This window comes from Rosa rugosa, chromosome 6, assembly GCF_958449725.1.
Source record: "Rosa rugosa chromosome 6, drRosRugo1.1, whole genome shotgun sequence".
Taxonomy (NCBI): Eukaryota; Viridiplantae; Streptophyta; class Magnoliopsida; order Rosales; family Rosaceae; genus Rosa; species Rosa rugosa.
Window position 1 is genome coordinate 17,030,732 of NC_084825.1, and position 24,739 is coordinate 17,055,470.

The window sequence follows — 24,739 nt, forward strand, 5'->3', positions numbered from 1 at the left end:
AAACCTGCAGTTGCAGGTCGGGTTGCTGGCCAGAACCTGCAACCCCAACCTCCTCCGACCTCGAACGCTGCCCCGACCTCCTCTGACCTCCTCCGGCCTCCCTCCTGCAAGCCGCGCGCCACCGTTGCCGCCTGGAACGCCTCCGCTGCGTCGCCGATGGCACTTTAGCGAAGTGCGGACGTCCGCTTTGGAACGGGCCTATATATATATATATATATATATATTCTTGTGAGTTTGATGTGTGAGAAAACAATATGCATGATTGTGTTCACATTATTGTTCTGAATGCGACTTTTCGTGAAACAATATTGTGGAAAAAGATGTTTTCTATTGTTTGAAAAGTGTTGAGTTTGATGCTACATTTTTGAGTCAAGCGTGACTTATTTTAAATGTATTGGTTTTGTACCAAGAGTCACAGATGGTGATCAGGGTAGGGGAAATCTTTTAGTAGATATATGTAACGTTTTTAGGTCGGGTGCAACTTACTTAACGTTTGATTCGAAGACCAGACGGGGTCTGAAAATCATATGTCACAGATGGTGACAGATCACAGATGGTGACCAAAGCATGTAATCGGGAACCACTCCTTTGGCCGGGCGAGTAGTTACGATCAGTTAGAGCTCTGGTCTGTCTACCATTATAGCTTATGGGGGTAACGGTCGAGGTTGTTGGAGACTCATAAGTGTGTAGTTTAAAAGAGAGTCTCGAGAGTATTCTTTCTTTTATTGTCTAGATGAGACTTGATTTGCTTATTGATTGTTGAGTTAGCAAATAGTACGTTGTCACGGCGATGACTTATGTTGTCCCTTCGGTGGAAATGACATAAAATGTTGGAAGGAATCATGGTTGCGTTGTTTCCTTAAGTTGATTGGTGTGAGTTGTTGATTGATGTTCTTAAGTTACTTATATAAGCTTTAATAAGCTTACCAGGTTTGTTGTGTGGCAACCCGGTACACTATTCAATGGTGTAGGGGTTAATCCTGCAAGTCAGAGTAATCATGGCTGAAGTTGAGGTAACTTGTTGGCAGCAGGTACGGGTAGGAAGGAAATTTTATTGGCTTTGCCATTATTATAACTTCCGCTATGTAGTAAGCTCTGAGGAGCATTTACATTTATTTTGTTGTGGCAATTTAATTCGTAAACTTGTGTAATATAGGACTCTGCGGAGCGAGTATATGTTGACGTTGTGGGTTCAGGGCATCAGTATGTACTTGGGTTAAAATGAAAAAGTTTTTCGGGTATTTGTATTGATGGCTGAACCATCACACATGTATAATTATGAGATTATATATTGATTTTTATTTGTGTTTAAAAACTGGGGCGTGATAGACCCATCGTCATTCTTTATTCCTCATCAAATTTGATTGAACCTTTTGTTTATAGGGATCTGAGCTTTATGGTGACTTTCTTATAGTTTCATTGAATTTGGCAATCTGGGTATAGATAACTGAAATATTTGGCAATATGTAGCAATAAGGATTGGGGAATGGAAATTTTCTTCAAATTATTAGAAGTTTCTCATACAATAAATTAAGAGAATCAGTGACAAATCTCTTTTGTGCAAGTAATAAGATTAGGCAAGGAGGTTTGGAGTAGTGTTAGAGGTACTGAAGCTTTGTTTGAATTCTATGGTGTAATAAAGTTTTGAATTTTATGTAAAAAGTTATGCACTTCTATACCCATATGGTGTTCATTATTGTTCTATCGGCTAGAAATATTTATTTGAGCTCGCTAGTATCACTACTAGCAAAACGGGCAACTCACACAGATTTTCAACACTCACGGATATCCGAGTGAAAGACACTTTCATACAGATAATCGTGTAAACTAAGTAGAATTGGGCCCACATGAGTTTGTGCGGTACCAATAACAACAAAAATCCGTGTGAAACAACAATACACACAGATTTCAGTGTGCAAGCTGAGATACTTTTTTCGATAAAAGAAGCAAAGTTACAAAACAAAACCTCTACAACATCCTACACCCAAACTATCGAATAGAAAATTAAGTTTGATCAGCAGAAAGAGGAAGAGCCCTGAACCAGCTTTGAGCCTGATGAAGATGTCTTGTCTTTGTAATTGCCCACATGAGTTTGTGCAGTACCAATAACAACAAAAATCCGTGTGAAACAACAATACACACAGATTTCAGTGTGCAAGCTGAGATACTTTTTTCGATAAAAGAAGCAAAGTTACAAAACAAAACCTCTACAACATCCTACACCTAAACTATCGAATAAGAAAGTTTGATTAGCAGAAAGAGGAAGAGCCTGAATCAGCTTTGAGCCTGATGAAGATGCCTTGTCTTTGCAATTGCATCCGCCAAGAAATTTGCTTCTCTTTTGGTATGATGGAAGGAAGTTACTTGGGTAAAATTAGCAAGAACCCTTAAAATTTCTCCAGACATTAGCAACTATATGAACTTTTTTGGAAGGAATTTGAATTTTTTGAAAATAACATCATTCCTGGCTTTCCAAAGATAATAACCAATAACAAGAGCAATGATGAAAAAGTCAAACTTAACAAAATCTCTGTGAGAGGCAAGCAGTTCTAGCCAATCCACAGAAGTAGCCTGCCAAGTCTGTAATTGTAAGTTTGGAAAGGTAGTGAACCAAACAATTCTAGCAGTGTGATACTTTAGAAATAGATGATCTTGAGATTCCAAGTAAAGACCACAAAGAGGGCAGTTACGATCAATTGGATGGTTTGTAAAAATATTATCCCTAGTGCGTAATATGCCACTAATGAGCTGTCACACAAAAACTTTAATTGCGAGATACTTTTTCATCTATTCACACGGATGTCTATATGTTCCATTATACACCGATATATATGTAATGCTCATTTAACACAGATATTTATATCAAAATTTATTAGCTATGGAAGACCATCGTTATCATTTGGTCAATGTGTAAACCAGTTCACACAGATTTTAGTGTGAATAAAATATTTCATTATTTATAAATCATTGTTTTTTTTTGTTATACGTATTATATAACGACGGTCTTCCATAGCTAATAAATTTTGATACAGATATCTGTGTGAAATGAGCATCACACATATATCGGTGTATAATGGAACATATAGACATCCGTGTGAGAAGATAATCTCACACATAAATCTGTGTAAAAGTTCGACTGACAATTGACATGACAATATTAGTTTACTGACATAAACTGATTCACACGCGATTTACGCGTGTTTCTAGCCCTAATTACCTTGAAATTAGCGAATACTCAAGCATTATTTCGTAGTATTACTTTGTTTTCTTCATTTGTAGGAAATTATGGTCAAGAGAGAAAAAGACGAAAGAAGTAGCGAATTCGAGCAAAAAGTCAACTCCGACTAAAGGACGAAAAGTCAACGGGTTGACCATCGGGTCAACCAAGTCAACTTGGCCCAATAGCAAGAAGTCCGAGGCCCAATATCAAAGAAGCACAAGTGAAGACCCAAGCCCATTTGTATTACATTTTTGTATTCAAATTTCAAATTCAAAATGAATGTAATGACAATAATAATAGTGGACCACACCTCACACACATCACACATGTGGATGAGATATTTATTTGTGTTTACACTAGACACACACTCACTTACACTTTTACCCTCTGGTTTTTTTTTTATTTTCCAAAATGTTTTCTAATCTTCTAATTCTCTACATTTTTATTAGGTTGTTTTAGTCTTTTTATTTTACCCATTTTCTACTTGTTTTTGAGCCCTTGGATCTAGGGTACAAGTCCAATCTTGACCCTTGAACCCAAGGTGTCACGCCCCGAATTTTGAATAATAAATTCAAATCCGAAACCTGAATAATTACAATTACAAAAAACCAAATCTCGAAACTTCGAGTTCATTATTACAATTCACTCTCACAATATATTATAAAGCTCAAATGAGCATAACACACCTCACAACTTACAATTGTTGTAAAACTCTAACAATTGCTCTAACCGCACGATCACCGTCCTGGTTCTCCTGTCCTGTAGGATTACCCGCTACACAATTTGAATAGTGTACCGGGAGTTGCAACAACACAAAACCCGGTAAGCTTTTTACAGCCAGTATGAGTAAACAAGAAAGAACTGTTGATTTATTAGATTTCAAGACTACCACAAACCCACGTTACTTTCTCACTCTCATATATATATATAGACACTTATGAGTTACTCTCAATTTAGCTCATAAGATCACTCACTCTCATATATATATATAGACACTTATGAGTTACTCTCAATTTAGCTCATAAGATCACTCACTCTCATATATATATATAGACACTTATGAGTTACTCTCAAATTCGCTCATAAGATTTCCCAACATTTGGTAGACAGACTCATATATATATATAGACCCTTATGAGTTACTCTCAATTTCCCTCATAAGGTTACCATATATATATTGACACTTATGAGTTACTCTCAATTTCACTCATAAGTTCACTCCACATTTGGCAGACAGACTAGAGCTCTAACTGAACGTAACCACTCGTCCGGCCACAGACGTGATTACGATTTAATACTATTAATAACCACCAGCCCGGTACGAGAGCGTGATTCACTAATAGATGCCATGGTCACCTCGTGACCTAGTGATCTCCACAGATCACAACAATTTATTGTTCCTCAACAATAAAACTCAACACCTCTCACAATATATTGTTTCTCAACAATAAACTCAATACCTCTCACAATATATTGTTTCTCAACAATAAACTCAACACAACTCCAACAATACATATTATTTCACGTAATAATATATATACAGACATTCACACAGGAATGTCTAATACACCAACAATAGTTCATATGATTGCAAAATAAAGCAATTAAATATATTGGGTTCGTAATATGAACCACGTGAGGTTTACTCACCTCGATAATCCCGCTGCGTCTTCAATTCAGCTCAAAATACGATCCATAATCGTCCACCAACTCAAACCGTCAATCACCTAGTCCAATAATGATCTTGACTTAGCCAACAACTCAAATATGTAATTAAACGACGATCCAACGCTCAGATTCAAATTAAACGATGATCCAACGGTCGGATCTGAATTTAATGATGATCCAACGGTCGGATCCTCACGGATCGCCTTTAGGATCATCCTCCAAAATTATCACGAAGATCCAACGGTCAGATCTTCCTGAATCGCCTTTACTAACATCTCCACAAAATTATATGAAAATCCGACGGTCAGATTCTCACAAATCGCCTTCCGAATCACTATTTCTCAATTATACGAAGATCCAACGGTCGGATCTTCGCCCGTGACCTCACAAGGTCACCGGGACAGTCATACGATCAACATATCCAAAATTGAAGCAAAACCGATGGTCAGATCTTCACAGATCGTAACCCGAAGATAAACGTAAAAACGTTAAATAGTAACGTCAAAACGTAAATCCACTATTTATCAACTTTTTCTAACATGACCATGTTATATATCAAAACGCTCGTATGGATGCATAGATCATCGCCTAGATAATGAAAACTCGAAATATGGTCTGATGCGCCGCCACAAACGGTGGTCAGTGGGCGGTCAACGCCGGTCAACCACCTCAGATGGCAAAGTGACCAACTACAAACTGGTTCAAAATGAAAGGGTGGTCGACTTTCATACCTGGAGCTAAGCCTGGTTCGGCCTAGATCGTCCTAGATCAAGCGTTGAAGTTGGATTAATCTCGTGCGTCTGATCAGATTCCAGATTGAATCAGGGACGTCGAAATCTTCAACTCGTGATCTTTCACTCCACACTCCAAATCGTCAAGCAAGGAGGATATGAGGATGATCAGGGGAAGGAGGAGATCACGAAAATGGGGAGGATCGGCCCGTGCAACGCCGGCGTCGATGAGATCCGGTCGGGTCGGTTACTTCGCCTGGGGTCGCTTCGATCCAGGTTTGGGGGCAACGGCGGTGCAAGAAAGTGGCACCAGGCGACTGGGCGGCTTGCGGCGATCACAAGGAGGGCCGGGTCGTGGCCGGAGGACGCCGGAGGCCGGAGATGGGTCCGGGTCGGGTCAGTCGAATAGTTCCGGGTCTGAGGGTTTTCGATCGAGAGAGAGAGAGAACCGGAGGGACTATTTAGCAAAAAGGGAAAAGTTTCGTCCTTAATGAAAGAATTTGGAAAATTTCTCTATTTATAGAAAAAACCCAATTTTAAAATATTCATAACTTAATCATACGAACTCCGAATATTGCGTTCCACATGTCCACGAACTCGTATCGACGAGCTCTACAACTTTCATGAAGGAAGTTTTCCCAAATTTTGAACGTATAAAAAGTCAACTTTGTTGACCCCCTAAAAACGTTCGTTTTCGAAAATAAAATCGTTCGAACTAATTCCACGACTTCTCCAAGCTTCGTACTCGCTCCTACTATCGTGAAATCATTTCTAAAAATCCACGGAATTTAATTTGGATTTTTTCGGGTATTACAATCTACCCTCCTTAAAGAAATTTCGTCCCGAAATTTGAGCGTAAGTCAATTCCTCTCGATTAAGGTTGACCTAACCATAGAATCTCCATCTTTTCCAAATCTGTAGTAATCTACAGAGCCTCAACCCTTTGTATAAAAATACATTCCTATGGCCACTAAATCCTTTCATCACAAACGTAAACGCACAACACAACTGTTCAACATCAATCCACATCAATTACACAAAATCATCACATGGATCATCTCATAGATCCTCACATAGATCTTCACATAGATCATCACATAGATCTTCACATAGATCATCACTCTGTACTGGCATACAAGCACAGTAAACACTCTCACAAAGTGTTTCGCTACTCAATTAGCATCACGGTAAATCTCCATAGTAAAACTTAAGATGCATCACTCAAAACAAATCATCCCCAAAAGCACGCCAATAAATTATGTCATCCAATGATGATGACTTGGGCTTGCTCAATCCTTGGGTTAAGCACTAGGGCTGGCCAATTGGGCCTGAAGAAATCGGACCATCCACATTTCGAACCGGCCCAAACCACTTTGGGTTTAACATTTGGGCCTACTATTCGGGCCGAACAATTGGGCTTACCATTTGGGCCTACCATTTGGGCCTACCATTCGGGCTTACTATTTGGGCTTACTATTTGGGCTTACTATTTGGGCCTACCAATCGGCCCACCAACTTCCAGCTCGGCTACGGTATGAAATTGTACATACCGTATATACGTATGCATACCGTACAGATCGTATATACGTATGCATACCGTACAACTGTATATTCGTATGCATACCGTACAGACCGTATATACGTATGCATACCGTACAACTGTATATTCGTATGCATACCGTACAGACCGTATATACGTATGTATACCGTACATACCGTATATACGTCGTATATCAAGCATATACGAGATCCAAAAATATTTGTAAGAGGTAAGGTTCGAACTCCCGACCTCAAACACGAAGGTTTTGCTCCCAACCACTGAAGCAAGAGCTGCCTTCATTAATATATGCTCACGTGTTATATTTATTATGTCATAAGCGACATAAATAAAATAACGGGGGAGGCAAGGTTCGAAACCTTAACCTGCTGCACAAGGGCTTTGCCCACCAACCACTGGAGCACAAGCTGTGCTTAATATAATGTGTACAAATGTTTTACTTATTATGTCATAAGCGAACATAATAAAAATAAACGAGAGGCAAGGTTCGAACCTCTGACCTCTTGTACATGAGCCTTGCTCTTCAACCACTAGAGCACCAGCTGCTCTCGTTACTATCCATGCAACTTCTTTTATTTATTCTATCATAAGCGATAGAATAACAACAAACTGTCGGTACACTCCACGTGCCACGACACGTCTCTTCCGTGATTTACGGAAAGCAAATCACTTTCGGCTAAAGCTGTCTGCCACAGCGTCTCGAGGTTCGGCCTGTCCCCTTACACGCTCAACACGCGCCAACAGCTTTTCCGGGTTTCGGGGCGACTTTAATCCAACGCGTGGATTCAAATTCTGAGATCGTTCATCCAACGGTGGAGATCTGCTCACCTTGTTCTATAAATAGGTGCATTCTGGAGAAAAACTGTTCACTCCAAAAGAAAAGAAATTTTTCTTCCGAGCTCAAGTCTTTCTCTCTCAACTCTTCAGCCTTTCTCTTCTCAAATCCTTTCTTCATCAATTTCAATCCTTCTCTTCTGATCTTCTCTCCCATCTAGTTGATTCAATCCCATCTTTCCTCTGAACTTTCAGATCTTCAATATTTTCCTCCAAATCTTCAATCCTTCTTTCTCAGATCTTTTCTTCCATTTGAAGATTCGATCTCATCTTTCCTCTGAGAATCTCAGATCTCCAATCACCAGTTCAACAACTCCAATCCTTCTAACAAAATCTCCCTCAAACACTAAACCATGTATTCCTCGATTTCCACATCCTCTCACCCCATGACCCAAGAGCCACGAACTCTGCAACTAATGGAGCTCCAAACCCCGCAACAAATGGAACCACAACAACAGCAACCAACAGAGGAGGGAGGAAACACCCAAGCAGCTGGAAGTAGTGCCAACATGGATTTCTGGCGAAGCCGTACCAGGTGGATTCCTACTCCAGAACAAATAAGAATCCTCAAGGATCTTTACTATGTCAAGGGATTTAAGTGCCCAACTACAGAGCAGATTCACGAGATCTGTCTCCAGCTGAACCAGTATGGGTATGTTGAGGGTAAGAACATTTACTTTTGGTTCCAGAACGTCAGGGCTCGAGAGAAGCAGATGAATAGGTGTAATCAGGCTGCTCCAGTGCCCATGGGAACTAGTTCTCTTGGTACTGGTAGATCCATTGATCTCAATTTTGGGTCCACTGGTTCTACTGGTGCTAGTGGATCCATCGACATCAATTTTGGGCCAGCTGGTGGATCCATTGACATCAATTTTGGGTCCACTAGTTCTACTGATGATGGTAGATCCATTGATCTCAACTTTGGTTCCACCTATTCTACTGGTAATGAAGGATTTATTTACTTAAATTTTGTTTCGTATTCTTCCTCACACTTCAACACTAATACCAGTACAACTCTTTTGGCACAACAGGAGGACAAACATCCCTGCAACAACGAGGAGGAGATCACCAGGAGGTTCAAACTCTTCCTCTGTTCCCCGTGCACGGCGAGGACGTCTTTGGTAACCTGAAGGCTACTTCCGAGGAAGGTAGCGCTTTTGGTTACTATTCTGGTGGCTCAGGCGGTTACCACAGTGGCTCAAACGTTTCTCTTGAGCTCAGCCTAAATCCATCCGGAGCTGCTGACTAGGCTTAGTATAGCATAGTCCTCGTTTTTTTTTTTTTTTTTTTTTTTGTAATATAAAATCAATAAGATGGTGTGCATGTTTTCTTTTCTTTTTGTTTAACCAACAACAACACCAAGGATCGAACCTTGGTCACCCAATACTATTTTCAAAACCATAAACAACTCTACTGCACACATCTTTCATAATGATGCAATAAAAACAATCACTCAAAAAGAATCCAACAATCAAATAAGTCGCATCGAGGTCTAGCTAGTATCCTCTGAGTCAAACCAAACACAAACAATTTCGTCGTTAGAATTAGGGTTTAATAAAGCTAAACACATCCTGAGTTAGCTAGGAAAAACCCACATCCTTAGAGTTACCCATACAAATCTTATAAAATCTCAACCATTTCCTCTATTAATTGCTCCATTAAACTTACCACAATTCATACCCTATGAATTTACGATTTAGAAACCGAATCAAACTCCATATCACATAGTAATTCACTTGAACCACTATGGATATACCTAACAAAGTCACTAAAATCAATATCCGAAATTGCGTTTAACTATATCACCTAAGATCAATCACCAAAGGCACACACTCTCATCCAACATCCTTCACAAGAACTGATTCTAACTTTCCCAATTAATTACACCAAAATCAACTCCATTTCAAAACTTTAAGTGTCCCGCCTACTTAAACTTAAAACACAAACAACCTCAAATTCACTTCAGTCCAACTCCATACTACGATCCAAAACTTAAGAAAACTAGTTCACAAAATCAATTTCCTTCACTTAAATAAAACTATGTCCACAAGTCATAGTCAGGTCAACAGACCAAGGTGTCCAAATGGAGAATTTCCAATCCAGTTGTCTTTGTGAAACGCAAAATATCAATCAAAAATGATGCTCGCAACATCAACCACGTATATAAAACACGTTCCTCGAACTCGATTCAATTTTAGAATCACTAAAATTACTACTAGTCCCACTTCAATAACCCTTATGATTATAGGTACTTGTAGATAACTTAAATATATAGTCGTTCGTCTCAATCACTCAAACACAAGATCAAACTCCGTTCTCGCACCTCAAACTCTGCTCAACAACTTACAAACACATGGAAGAATTAACCACAATAATTCCTTCCCTAACCGCAACACTACTCACAACTCCACATGAGTCAAGAATCTATTCAAAAACATTAGTATATCCAACTTAAAAAGGCAAAATTACTATCGATTAATACTCGTATCCACATTACAGACGAGCATAGGTCCACACCATGCCTTCAACCAAACACTTCAACAATCAAAAGAACCTCATTTCCATAAAACAATCCTCGTTGACTTAACAGAGTTGAATCAAGAGGTTTCTATTCCTCAAGGATTGTAACTCGCGGCCACTGAACTTATTCCAATACGAACCTACAAGACAACTGTAAGGTTCTAAGTACAACCCCTTCGAATCTCCATCACCTAAGGAGTATAGTATGCTTGGCTAATACATGTATAACACCTAAAACACAGTATAAGTCAAATACAAATTCATATTAACCAAGTCAATACTATAGGGAAGGTATTCACGTTCCTAAAACGACCTAGCGGCCTAAACAACTCCCAACACTCACGCATACCCAATGACTTAGCCAATACCGAAGAGCACACGATGGGGATCCGCTGCAGACGGGCCATCACTCGGAAGGTATTGACACATCACCAAATATGCACCTTACGCTCTGATACCAAACTGTCACGCCCCGAATTTTGAATAATAAATTCAAATCCGAAACCTGAATAATTACAATTACAAAAAACCAAATCTCGAAACTTCGAGTTCATTATTACAATTCACTCTCACAATATATTATAAAGCTCAAATGAGCATAACACACCTCACAACTTACAATTGTTGTAAAACTCTAACAATTGCTCTAACCGCACGATCACCGTCCTGGTTCTCCTGTCCTGTAGGATTACCCGCTACACAATTTGAATAGTGTACCGGGAGTTGCAACAACACAAAACCCGGTAAGCTTTTTACAGCCAGTATGAGTAAACAAGAAAGAACTGTTGATTTATTAGATTTCAAGACTACCACAAACCCACGTTACTTTCTCACTCTCATATATATATATAGACACTTATGAGTTACTCTCAATTTAGCTCATAAGATCACTCACTCTCATATATATATATAGACACTTATGAGTTACTCTCAATTTAGCTCATAAGATCACTCACTCTCATATATATATATAGACACTTATGAGTTACTCTCAAATTCGCTCATAAGATTTCCCAACATTTGGTAGACAGACTCATATATATATATAGACCCTTATGAGTTACTCTCAATTTCCCTCATAAGGTTACCATATATATATTGACACTTATGAGTTACTCTCAATTTCACTCATAAGTTCACTCCACATTTGGCAGACAGACTAGAGCTCTAACTGAACGTAACCACTCGTCCGGCCACAGACGTGATTACGATTTAATACTATTAATAACCACCAGCCCGGTACGAGAGCGTGATTCACTAATAGATGCCATGGTCACCTCGTGACCTAGTGATCTCCACAGATCACAACAATTTATTGTTCCTCAACAATAAAACTCAACACCTCTCACAATATATTGTTTCTCAACAATAAACTCAATACCTCTCACAATATATTGTTTCTCAACAATAAACTCAACACAACTCCAACAATACATATTATTTCACGTAATAATATATATACAGACATTCACACAGGAATGTCTAATACACCAACAATAGTTCATATGATTGCAAAATAAAGCAATTAAATATATTGGGTTCGTAATATGAACCACGTGAGGTTTACTCACCTCGATAATCCCGCTGCGTCTTCAATTCAGCTCAAAATACGATCCATAATCGTCCACCAACTCAAACCGTCAATCACCTAGTCCAATAATGATCTTGACTTAGCCAACAACTCAAATATGTAATTAAACGACGATCCAACGCTCAGATTCAAATTAAACGATGATCCAACGGTCGGATCTGAATTTAATGATGATCCAACGGTCGGATCCTCACGGATCGCCTTTAGGATCATCCTCCAAAATTATCACGAAGATCCAACGGTCAGATCTTCCTGAATCGCCTTTACTAACATCTCCACAAAATTATATGAAAATCCGACGGTCAGATTCTCACAAATCGCCTTCCGAATCACTATTTCTCAATTATACGAAGATCCAACGGTCGGATCTTCGCCCGTGACCTCACAAGGTCACCGGGACAGTCATACGATCAACATATCCAAAATTGAAGCAAAACCGATGGTCAGATCTTCACAGATCGTAACCCGAAGATAAACGTAAAAACGTTAAATAGTAACGTCAAAACGTAAATCCACTATTTATCAACTTTTTCTAACATGACCATGTTATATATCAAAACGCTCGTATGGATGCATAGATCATCGCCTAGATAATGAAAACTCGAAATATGGTCTGATGCGCCGCCACAAACGGTGGTCAGTGGGCGGTCAACGCCGGTCAACCACCTCAGATGGCAAAGTGACCAACTACAAACTGGTTCAAAATGAAAGGGTGGTCGACTTTCATACCTGGAGCTAAGCCTGGTTCGGCCTAGATCGTCCTAGATCAAGCGTTGAAGTTGGATTAATCTCGTGCGTCTGATCAGATTCCAGATTGAATCAGGGACGTCGAAATCTTCAACTCGTGATCTTTCACTCCACACTCCAAATCGTCAAGCAAGGAGGATATGAGGATGATCAGGGGAAGGAGGAGATCACGAAAATGGGGAGGATCGGCCCGTGCAACGCCGGCGTCGATGAGATCCGGTCGGGTCGGTTACTTCGCCTGGGGTCGCTTCGATCCAGGTTTGGGGGCAACGGCGGTGCAAGAAAGTGGCACCAGGCGACTGGGCGGCTTGCGGCGATCACAAGGAGGGCCGGGTCGTGGCCGGAGGACGCCGGAGGCCGGAGATGGGTCCGGGTCGGGTCAGTCGAATAGTTCCGGGTCTGAGGGTTTTCGATCGAGAGAGAGAGAGAACCGGAGGGACTATTTAGCAAAAAGGGAAAAGTTTCGTCCTTAATGAAAGAATTTGGAAAATTTCTCTATTTATAGAAAAAACCCAATTTTAAAATATTCATAACTTAATCATACGAACTCCGAATATTGCGTTCCACATGTCCACGAACTCGTATCGACGAGCTCTACAACTTTCATGAAGGAAGTTTTCCCAAATTTTGAACGTATAAAAAGTCAACTTTGTTGACCCCCTAAAAACGTTCGTTTTCGAAAATAAAATCGTTCGAACTAATTCCACGACTTCTCCAAGCTTCGTACTCGCTCCTACTATCGTGAAATCATTTCTAAAAATCCACGGAATTTAATTTGGATTTTTTCGGGTATTACACAAGGGGGTATTTAAGCACCTTTGCACACACATTTCACAAGCTTAAGACCCATTTTTCTTCACCCTAGGCCTTTTGGCCGAATTTGGGACTTCTCTCCCTTCTCACCTCTTCTTCTCTTCTTCATCCCCCATTCTTCACATGTAAGCCTGCACAAGGAAGAGACACACACATTTCCGGTATCTAGGCCACCATCTCTACACCATGACTTCATAAGGGTAGCAAGAGAAGCCATGAAGTTATGGCAATAGCTAGTGACAAGCTTTGCCTTAACTTTCATGGATTTCTCCTCTCTTTCCCTCTTCTTTCTCTCTCTTATTTCTTGCTTATGGAATTGTTTGATGTGTATTGATATATACTTGTGTGTGACCTTTCATGGTTTTAGGGTTTTGGAACCCAAGTTTAGTTTTGTATGGTTTTGTTGAGGAATTAATAAAATTGATGTTTATTCATATGATTTGTGTACTCTTGCTTTAATTTCTTCACTCTAGATGTATGGTTTAGGTTTTCCCCTTCTTAATCTATGTTTGGTGTGTTGGAATTAGAATATTAAATTGGGGAATTTATATTTCAATTTAGATTATGACATGAGTATGGTGGAATTTGCCCATTGCATATCTCTATTTCCATTTGGATTTCTTAGATTGTGGTCCTCCAATCACCCAATTTTGAGTATTATTACCCTTGATTGTCGGAATAGTATTCGGAATTGTTGGGTAGGGTAATTGTTATCACAAGTACTCTTTTCGACCTTATTATTTGTGGTGATGGTTGCTAGAGTGTGTTACTATCGATTGTCGAAACATAAAACATTTAGTTTTGAGCACTTATGGCCCTAACAAGGCATAAGGTTTGAGACTAGTATGGGGTAGCCAAAAACTAAGTATTCTTTCTTCTTCTTGTTTTTGCTTAGGGTTTGACTACTATTTTATGACAATCAATTTAGCTTTCTTTTCGACCTCTTAATGCTAAATGGAATTCCGACAAAATATTTGAAGCATCATTTGAATTAATCATCATCATTCCATGTGATTTTAGATTTGTGTGGAGAACCTTGAATGTCATGGTTACCCTTGATGCGATGCATCACATCCTTCTATCTATCTTATTTTTACAAGTGATACAGCCCGCGCTTTGCTGTGGGTGAGTGAATGCCCATTTCGCTACCATTTTCCTTTTGTATATATGCAGCTTCTTCCTCCTCTTCTTGTTCCACCACTGGGTCCTTGCGATGACCTTTTCTTTTTTCAAACATTAAAATGGGTTTTTGTTTCCAATTCCTGTAAAATTGCAACTGCCTTAGAATTTGAAAGGGTACATGGAGAGCTATATATTGCTAGTAAATACTTAATCAAACACAAATGAAAAATTAAAGATGTGTCATTTTGCATCCACTCATTTATAGAGAGCAATTTAGTATGAATTTGATATGTAACAGGTTTGAACAAAAAGCTATCAAACAATTAGTAAATAGACAGATCAAATTCATCTCTTGAAATTTTTACAATAGTTAAGGCAGGCTGCTCAACTGCTTATTAATTTGAAGATGAATAAATAGCTTCTTAGATAGGCCAAGTACTCTTCTTTTTGTTAGTGTTCAACAGATCAATTTCATTCTCATAATCCGACATTGGAAAATTTGTAAAAGTTGATGTTCCCCACTACTTAAGTGCTGCCAACTCATATGCTTTTGCTATGGAATAAGCCCCTGCATATACATTTTGTGTTAGATGATTCAAGATATGTTTATCTGACAATTAAGTGGTTTTGAGCAGTCTGATAGGAGCATTTTAATGCGACGTTTTAACTGCATTTCCTTACATTTCTTGCGTTATTTCCTTAATAAAACTCTGTTTAGGAAAGTTTCCATTCTTCGATTGGGAAAGTTCCTATTTGTAGAAAGTTTCCATATTTGTAGTTTCTATTTGTCATTTTTAGTAAGTTTCCATTTTCGGTAGTTTCTATTTTTCAATTTTAGAAAGTTTCCCATTTCAGTTTAGGAAAGTTGCCATTTTTCATTTTAGGAAAGTTTCTATTTTTCATTAACAGTTTCTATTTTCAGGACCTCAGAGCTAAAAAGTGGAAATGAACTCACAAATGGAAAGAGGAGCTTGCGAACGTTAAGGGGAGCAAAAATGAGACACACAGGGTCACACAATTGAGCAGAAATGAAGAAATGAGCTTTCCTGTTCCAACCAGGAAACCCTGCGAAATGGAGGAGAGCTTACCAATGAAGTTTCCAACGCAACCATGAAAAAGAAATGGAAAAATGAAGTGTCATGACGTTGGAGGGTGACAAAGCTTGAAGATGACGCAACAAGGCCCAAGAACTCCATGGATTGAATTGGATTTTCGGCAAAATGGATCAAGGCCCATGGGATTAGGGTTGTGACGCATGGAACAAATCCTAGAGGGAGTTTGCCGTGAAAAATCAAGAGAGAAAAGGAGTTTGCCGTGAGAAAAATCAGAAAATATAAAGAAATTTCGATAGAGATTTTCTTGGGAGATTTTAAAGGAAAGAGAATATGTGTTGAACACAAAAAGCTCTAAATGGTGTCTAGATTCGTTCCCTATTTTCTCTAAAGGAAGTTTGGCCGAAATTGAACTACAAAATCAGAAATTATCTCAAGGTATTTCGGCCAAGATATTAGGGAATTAAAATGGAGTTTTGTGATTGGTTGGACCATGTCATAGGGCTTATGTGGCAAGCTATTATTGGAGGAAATTATGTGGCATTTTCAGATTAATTCCATGGAATATTAAGAAGAATATCACGGCTTGGAGAGCAAGGAATTCGTCCCCTATATATACTCTACACCCTAGACGTCTCAAGCACCTCCCCATAATTCAGAAATTTAATATACACGCGAAAGCTCTCTTCATCCTCTAGGGCATTCAACGTTTCAAGCAAGGAAGAAGAAGAAGAAGAAGAACCAAGCCGTGAGCATCACCATCCATTCTCCACCTTGAAGCTTGCTTTCGAGATTCAAGACTCCATATGTTTTATCTTTCATCCCCATCTCCATCTCACGGTGTAATTCAACCTCTTTCTTTGTAACCTTGTTTGATTTCGTTAGAATTGTTCTAGTTGACAATGATATTTGAACAAAGTTTAATTTCAGATTTTTATGATTGAATAAATTTCAGATTCTTATAATTGTGATTCTTAAGTTGCTTATGTGAGAATGTTTAATTGAATTTGCTTTACAGAAAACTTTTATATGTTTATCTTATTTGGGTCGACATTTATAGGATTTGCATGTAATTGGTGCTAGATATTAAGAACATGATTCAACTTTTTGTTTTGTGAACTTAAAATCAAGAGTAGTAAAGGTTTTGGACAAAAATCGAGTTCAATTAAAAAGGATTGCAATTAGGTGGACTTTTTCATACTAAGTTGCACACTTGAGTTGATAGCCTTTCTATGTGTTTCATGCGTTAAACATGTTATGATTGACTAGCTTTCTAGGGCTTGATTACATGTTTGATAGGATTAGTCTTTGTGCTTTCTGTCACGCCCTGAATTTTTGAATAATTAAATTCAAATCCGAAACGCGAGAACAAACAATACAAAAGAAGACTCTTAGAAAATTTTTCAAATAAACTAAGCGACAAACAAACTGAACTCACAATGTCAATATCGACTCATTCTTTAGAGTCACATATTACATTACAAATAGTTTACAAATCAAACTGAATGACAATTCAATAAGTAAACACACCCACCACAACTCACTACCCAGCGGAAGACTTAAAACTAAGAGCACCCTTCAACGTCCACGCCATCGAACGTACACCTCAACTTTGATAATGATCACTTGATATTCAAACCTGCACAATAACCCCTACACCATAGAATAGTGCACCGGGAATGTAAACAACAAACCCGGTAAGCCTTTCAGCCCGTATGAGTAAACTCAAATAAAGTGACTCACGTCACGCATGCTTATAATCTCTCAATTCGTGAGAAGAATTAAAGCAACAACATTTAATTTCACAAAACACAACCAAACATACAAAACCATCCTTCAATATCATGCTCACGTAAGTTAACTCATATCAAAATCAACATGCTCTGACTCTCGACTCAAGCATCCAATTTCACAATACTTCAACGAATCAATTAAACTCAATTATGTTTTACACACTTTAAAAAACAACGAACTACAAAATCAACCTTCATTTAACTCAACAAAAGTAGTTGTCACCTCAGTGACGTTTCAAATCATTTTCAGTCTTGACAACACAACCACGAAATCACACTTCTTTCCTCTCAACATAAAGCACTTATCACCACAATGACGTGATAAAACATTTCTTGACTCACCACGAGTCTCAACCACAACTGCACTCACATCATTAAAGTAAATAAAACCAGTAATCCCTGCTTAGAAAATTAGTTCAGGAGATTACGATAAAACCAATTAATTCAGAAAATAGTAATCCCTGCATATAACTTAGTTCAGGAGATTACATTAAAAGCAAACAATTAGAAGGAAAGGAAAATCAATGAGGAAGTCCAACAACTCACACTAAAGTCAATGATCACTCATCAACTCCAAACTAAAGTCGATAGTCGATGTTCACCCATCAACTCAGACTAAAGTAGATGATCACCCATCAACACCACCGCATTTATAGAGTCTTGCACTTCGGTTACTATTAAACTGTCGAACTTTAGACGCCCCCGTCCTCAGAACAATCCTACTTCGGTTATCATTAAACCGTCGAACTTTGGACCCCCCGTCCTCAGAACAATCCTACTTCGGTTATCATTAAACCGTCGAACTTTGGATGCCCCCGTCCTCAGAACAATCCTACTTCGATTATCATTAAACCGTTGAACTTTGGACGCCCTCGTCCTCAGAACAATCCTACTTCGGTTATCATTAAACCGTCGAACTTTGGACGCCCTCAGAACAATCATACTTCGGTTATCATTAAACCGTCGAACTTTGGACGCCCCCATCCTCAGAACAAAACATTTAAAACAAATCCCACGACTCAAATACTTTCCTCAAGCAAAACACACTTTTACACAATAATCAACATATCATGATAATTGTATGCTCGTAAGAGAAATGCTCGAAATAACAATTCAATCAACTCTCACTCATTACTTCACCAATGTCACACCATTCAATATATATATTCCACGTAAATATATATATACGTAGTCATTCTCGCAGGAATGACCACTAATACCAACTATAGTTTTATAAATTATTCCTCTCGAAAATCATTTTATATCAAAACATTGTTTTAACTTACCCATGAACCGTTGTCGATCAAGTTCATATATTTTAAAACAAATAATTTATTTTGATAAATATGATTTTGCATGCTAACAATTAAATCTACTAAATTAAAACATAACTACTTTATCAACCGAAACACCGTGAGATTTACTCACCTCTAAATCCCGCTGCGTCTTCTCTTACAGCCGAGATAAAGTACAAAACACACTCCATCAATCACCTAAGTAGAATGCATCACAATTTAGTATACGGATCGAAAACGATTAAAGTTCAAACCCCCGTTGAACTAAAATCCCCAAAAGTAATGCCAATCGAGGCGAAACTTCATCTGAGACCACCCGAGGCCTTCGGAATACTTATACGATCAATATAAAAAAATTACAAGTCAATTGGACGGCTGAATCCTCACGGATCGAAAACCGATCGAACCGAAAACCCTAAAACTTGGAAAATTCATAACATGCTCATACGATTTCCAAAAATTACAAACTATATATCGAAATGCTCGTATCGACGAGTAGATCGCACTGAGGAGCAAAAACTGCCCCAGAGGTGGCCGGAGGCCGCCGGAAACCACCACCACAGTGGCGACACCGCCACCAAACTAAAGTCAAAATTTTACAAAACTTCCAACATCAAAGTTTTTCATCTCAACTCCAATTGAAACATTCATAACTAGCACAAAGTCAGAATCAAAGCCATTTGGCCGGAATTTACCTCGCAAGTTTTGAAAACCGATGAACCCTAGAATCACAATCTTCAAAATTCGACCTCCACACTTTGAATCGTTGCAAGCCGCTTGGAGGGAAGCATCAACGTCCTATGGGCTGCAAAAGCCCTCAAGAATCACCGGCTATGGTGGCCGGAAAAGTGATCTCCGATCTGGGTTCGAAGCATCGCCGCCGCCAAACTTCCCGGCCTTGTAGCGTCGTCTACGGTGCTTCCCACGACGAATCACCACCACAGACGTGTAGAGGGGACTGAGGAGAGCAGGAGGTAAAAGGTGGCCGGAGGAGGAAGAAATCGGCCGGCGAAGGTGAGAAGGCGAAACTAAGCTCGGGACCGAAGAGAGAGAAAAGTTTCCCAAAATGGAAACTTCAGATTTTCTGATTAATTTTCGGAAAAATCCCATATATACCAAAATGGAAACTTTTTCCGACGGCCATAACTTCTTCATACGAACTCCGATTTTCGCGTTCCACATGTTCACGAACTCGTATCGACGCACTCTACAATATCCGTGAAGGAAGTTTTCACAGAATCCTAACGTACAAAAAGTCAAACTTCGTAACCCCCTAAAATCATACTTTCCGAATAAAAATTCGTCCGAAACACTTCCGCTCCACCCTCGAACCACGAACTCGTACAAACGAACACTTTATTACTCCCAGGAAACATTTAGGAATTAATAACAAATTTCCGGGGTCTTACACTTTCACTTAGGCTAATTAGCATTGAAAAGTAAAATATGGGAAATCGTTTGCTTCAAATGTTTCACATGATCAACTTCCTTCTCATGACTTAAGATGAACAATAATAGGGTTGAATCGAATTTGATTATGAATTTGGTTTTGATCTTTGTTTCATATGTTCCATTCTTGTATAAGTGTTTGTATAGTTTTATTTGTTTCAATTATTTTAATTTTCAGAAACCAAAACCTAAATCCCCCCTTAATTTCGTAAATATGTATATACTTTGTTTTATCTTTGTAAATATTATACTTTGTTTTAATTTTAATTGTTTATTTGTTTGACAATGACAGGTGTACCCTCAATCCTCGGAATAGAACGATCCCTATTTACTTATACTACTAATGACATTTCAGGGTTAAATTATGCGCTTGCTTTGAGCGTATCACAGTCAACGAATGAGATATATGTGATATCGGCCTGAATAAGACTTGACCATGACTTGTAAACTTAACCACTAAATGGGTCATCACATTGCTAAAAAGGTATAAGATATTCCTCAATTTCATATTATTTGGTGTTCAAAATCAGCGTAAGGAAATGTACACAGATTTGGGACATACAAATAGTTTGTAGACTGTTAATCTCCCATCTAGAGGAAGAAAAATTACTAATTTTTTGAATTTTACATCTGTAGTTCACCAAACAAATTTATTGCAGCATCATCAAATGCATATTTCATGCTTTCCATATGACAAATTCGTAAGACTTGATTCAGAAAAAGAATGTGATGGATGGTCAAATACATTATAGTGTCGTAATTGAAAAGTATAAATCATATTTCGTTTACTGTCATCTTAGCAGCAGTTACTTTTGTTCATAAAAAGACTGGAAGCTAAATAGTACCACAACATCTTAAATTCTCAAGGTCTTTGAAAGACCAATCACAAATAAACTTGTACCTCACACATCACATCACATAAACAGATCGTAGAAACAACATTAGGAATTAGAAATCCAACCTGTTTTGGCTGAGATTCTGCTGCAAAACTCTTCTCATCCCTAAAAAAAAAAAAAAAAAAAAAATGAAAACCCTTTCAATGACCTATCCAAATCAATAAAATCTCAATCAAAATCAAAACCAATTCCCTACTTTATATCCCAATAATCCTAAACCAAAGAATTCAATTATTCACCTAACATAATTTCTCAAAATCAATTCCAGATCCCACTCAAATCCAACCCCGAAACTCCAGAACGAAGAACCATGCAGGAATGAAAAGAAACAAAAATCAAAAGGAAGAAAATAAAACAATAGCTTTTCCAACTTATAGATCTACTTCTTGATAGCTAACCAATCAATTATTCTCACATCAAAAATCATAGAATTGACAGGATTCAATGTGAAAATCGTACCTTGGAATTTCAATCAGATCATATCTAATTGCTGAAGGCTCTCCCTCTTCATCTTCTTTTCCTTCCTCTCTGCATCTTTGTTCCTCCCGTCGGCAAAACCCAAATCAAAACCTCCTCAATATCTCTGTCTCCTCTCGTTTCCTCTTTCCCTTCTTCCCTCTTCTGCAGTATTGAGAGTTCAGATTTGAGAGAGAGTGCTTCAGTAGCTGCCACATGAAGCGGACAGTTGGAGGGACAATTCCGACCAAGCTATTCTCTGTGTCTGCAACTACTGTTGAAATGTAGTAAATGAATTTAGTTAATTTATAACTTCCTAGAAAAACAATGTATACTATAGTAATCAAAATGCTTCCATATAAAACAAACATGAACAATTTGAGTTTTACCTCCCAGTATGCATTACATTTTGCTTTCTGGGTTTTTAGGTTTTAAATGGAAACCGGTGGCCTAGGCTCTGCATAGAGTCCCAGCGCTGCCTCACCTTCTGCATAACCATCTGTTGTATTGCTTTTGTAATGTCGAAGATTAAAATCACAGACCTCATATAGGCGATGGAAGAGAAAGCACTTGGTTTTCGAACATGGCTTATCAGGTATAGATATCTCCATATCAGAATGAAATGGGGCTGCAAGTAAACCAAGTAAAGGAAATCAATAAATTTGCCACATAAGAATTACAATCATATCAGTCAGTTACATTCCAAACTACAGATATCATCATTTCTCTGATCGCATATATGCTCACCATAATGGCTGCAAATCATCTTTCTTTAACTATATTTGTAGCATCAGATATTGATACAACACACTAAGTGGGGGGAACATATTGTGATCTTTGTTTTTCAAATCGTTGAAGAAGCTACTCAAGAGGGAGAACGAAGCGGTAGAGAGAGCAAGGAGAAAGGGGAAAATTGAGGCTGAACCTGATAATGGGTTTATATATCTAGGTGGAATGCAAACCTGAGATCTAAAGATTCCTTCTTTTAAGATTTGGTATATATCAAAGAGGCCTATTTGTGTTCCAAAGCTTGAAACCTTTAATGTACCTTTAATCCAAAAGGAAGCTACTTTCCATTACCAAGTTACCAACATTCAAACCCACATCAGGGCAGATATAATAAGTACCAAAATTAAGGAAAACAATCATCAACACCCAATTGAGACCTCCAATTGAAAACATCAAACTGGATCAAAGGCATCAAAGAATTCAGCTTTAAGAAATTAAACGAAAAAAACGATACTCAACTTCTAACAAAAAAGAAATTGTATCATAACAAGAAAGCAATTCGAAAAAGTATATAACTTTACCAGCAAAAGATTCTATAACTAAATTCTTCTCTAACTTCTTCCAAGCATTACTAAGTTTAACACCTGAAATGTAATCAAATGTGTTAGTCATTGAATTTCTATTTAAATTATAATAGGAATATTCAGAACCTTGCATTAGAGGTTTAAATGATTATTGAATTTCCAAGCATTCCTCTTCACCCATCCACAAACACAGCAGATAAAAATATTCAAAACTCCAAAACGAAAGCAGCACTTGGTCAATTCACAATTGAATTGGGCATTTTATTTGTTTATATGATGGTCCATAACTCCATTTTCCAGCTAAAGATGTCAATTCCAACATTAAATAACAAAGATATCTATTACACATATGAATTACTAAATATCAATCACAAAATTAAAAGACAGAAAGAGACGTTTAATAAAGTGGACAATAATCAATTTAGAACAACGACATATAATATAAGAATACTTTCACCCCAAAAAAAGAAAAACCAAAAACAAAACAGAAGCAGAGAGAACATATAAACATGACACATATCAACCAGCCAAATTCAATACCTTTCAATTGATAGAGTTCTGTCAACAAAGAAACTCTGGTCTGCAACTTGACTGCAACACGAATGTCAACCTATTTGCAAAGTTTGGAAACAGTTAGTTTGGAACCATGGTGATGCCGATTAAGCCCGAAATAAAGCAGAAGTAAACATGGAATAGAAAACTGAGACATAAGAATAATGCAAAACATGATTAGCATATTGCCATTCAATGTGAAGTCTTCAACATGTCCATATTAAAAGGACTTGTTAAACATTTATAAAATCTATACCATCAATACAAACCCTATTTCGAAAACCAAAAACAGACTGAGCTAGAGTACAAAATCAAAATTCAGCTCTAGTAAAGATAAGCAAACATGGGTTGCTTCCCCTGAATGAAAATTTTCACAAAACATGGGTATTCATTACCAAAAGCTTAAATCTTCTCCTCCTTTTCCCCTTTTTTTCCCTTTACGAAAAAAAGAAGAGAGAATTTAGAAACTGTATTTATATTATAGATTGGAAATGTAGCAACGAACAAACATATAAGCCAATGAATAAAACAAACATTGCAAAGAGAAAGATAAATCAAACCAAGTCCAAAGTCAAAAGATTGAGAAGTAATTAAAGGAAAATGTAGTAACCATCAACCGTCACAACCCCATAGATAGAAATTAAAATTAACTGCTGGAAAATTTTACATGCAGTGAACAGTGAATTTGATTCAATATCTGCAGAATCTGCAATCTTCACCTCAGTCTTCCTAATACCACCACAATATACTTCAGGCCAGAAAAACAATTTTTCTTGATAATTTGATTTCCTACAGCAGATCTGCATAAATAGACAAATAAGAACAGCATCAAGACCATAAAGAGATGTTATAACAATTATCATTTGTTTATTGGTTCCAATCAAGATTGTTGAAATAAACATTGTGTTCTTAGGTAAGGACTGCTGAAAACACATTCCTACACTTATTTCTACATTATGGGAGTTTGGTGTAGAAGTGGAATTGTTGAGTTAGAAAGCTGATATTTTAAATAACAAAAGAGAAAAATTCAGGTACGGTCCCCAAACTATTCTGCCAAGGCCAAAATGATACCCGAACTCTCAAAAGTATCAATGTGATACCCAAAGTCTTATATTGGAATCAACGTGAT

At 37.9% G+C, this 24,739-nt stretch overlaps 1 protein-coding gene across 3 annotated transcripts; it reads right to left on the reverse strand.

The window, feature by feature from the left end:
• Positions 1–21,255: 21,255 nt before the first annotated feature.
• LOC133717558 (uncharacterized) lies at positions 21,256–24,622 on the reverse strand. 3 transcript variants are annotated; one of them, XM_062144280.1, is made up of 6 exons: positions 24,330–24,621; positions 23,599–23,668; positions 23,056–23,118; positions 22,152–22,373; positions 21,749–22,019; positions 21,256–21,394 (listed from the first exon to the last, which is right to left on the reverse strand). In XM_062144280.1, exons 1-4 carry the CDS (start codon positions 24,543–24,545, stop codon positions 22,177–22,179), a joined length of 546 nt encoding a protein of 181 aa, XP_062000264.1. In that variant the 5' UTR covers positions 24,546–24,621; the 3' UTR covers positions 21,256–21,394; positions 21,749–22,019; positions 22,152–22,176. The 3 variants fall into 3 exon arrangements, with proteins under 3 accessions (XP_062000264.1, XP_062000265.1, XP_062000263.1); XM_062144281.1 differs by lacking the exon at positions 21,256–21,394 and adding an exon at positions 21,423–21,582 and having other exon boundaries at positions 22,135–22,373; positions 24,330–24,622; XM_062144279.1 differs by lacking the exon at positions 21,256–21,394 and adding an exon at positions 21,564–21,582.
• Between the last annotated feature and the right edge of the window lie 117 nt (positions 24,623–24,739).

Excerpts from the sequence above, each read along its gene's own strand:
- LOC133717558 (XM_062144280.1), bottom strand. The coding sequence starts at position 24,545 with ATGTGTTTTCAGCAGTCCTTACCTAAGAACACAATGTTTATTTCAACA. Across the intron at positions 23,119-23,598 it reads AGAACTCTATCAATTGAAAG|GTGTTAAACTTAGTAATGCT; the intron begins GTATTGAATTTG and ends ATTACATTTCAG. Across the intron at positions 22,374-23,055 it reads AGTTATAGAATCTTTTGCTG|CCCCATTTCATTCTGATATG; the intron begins GTAAAGTTATAT and ends GTTTACTTGCAG.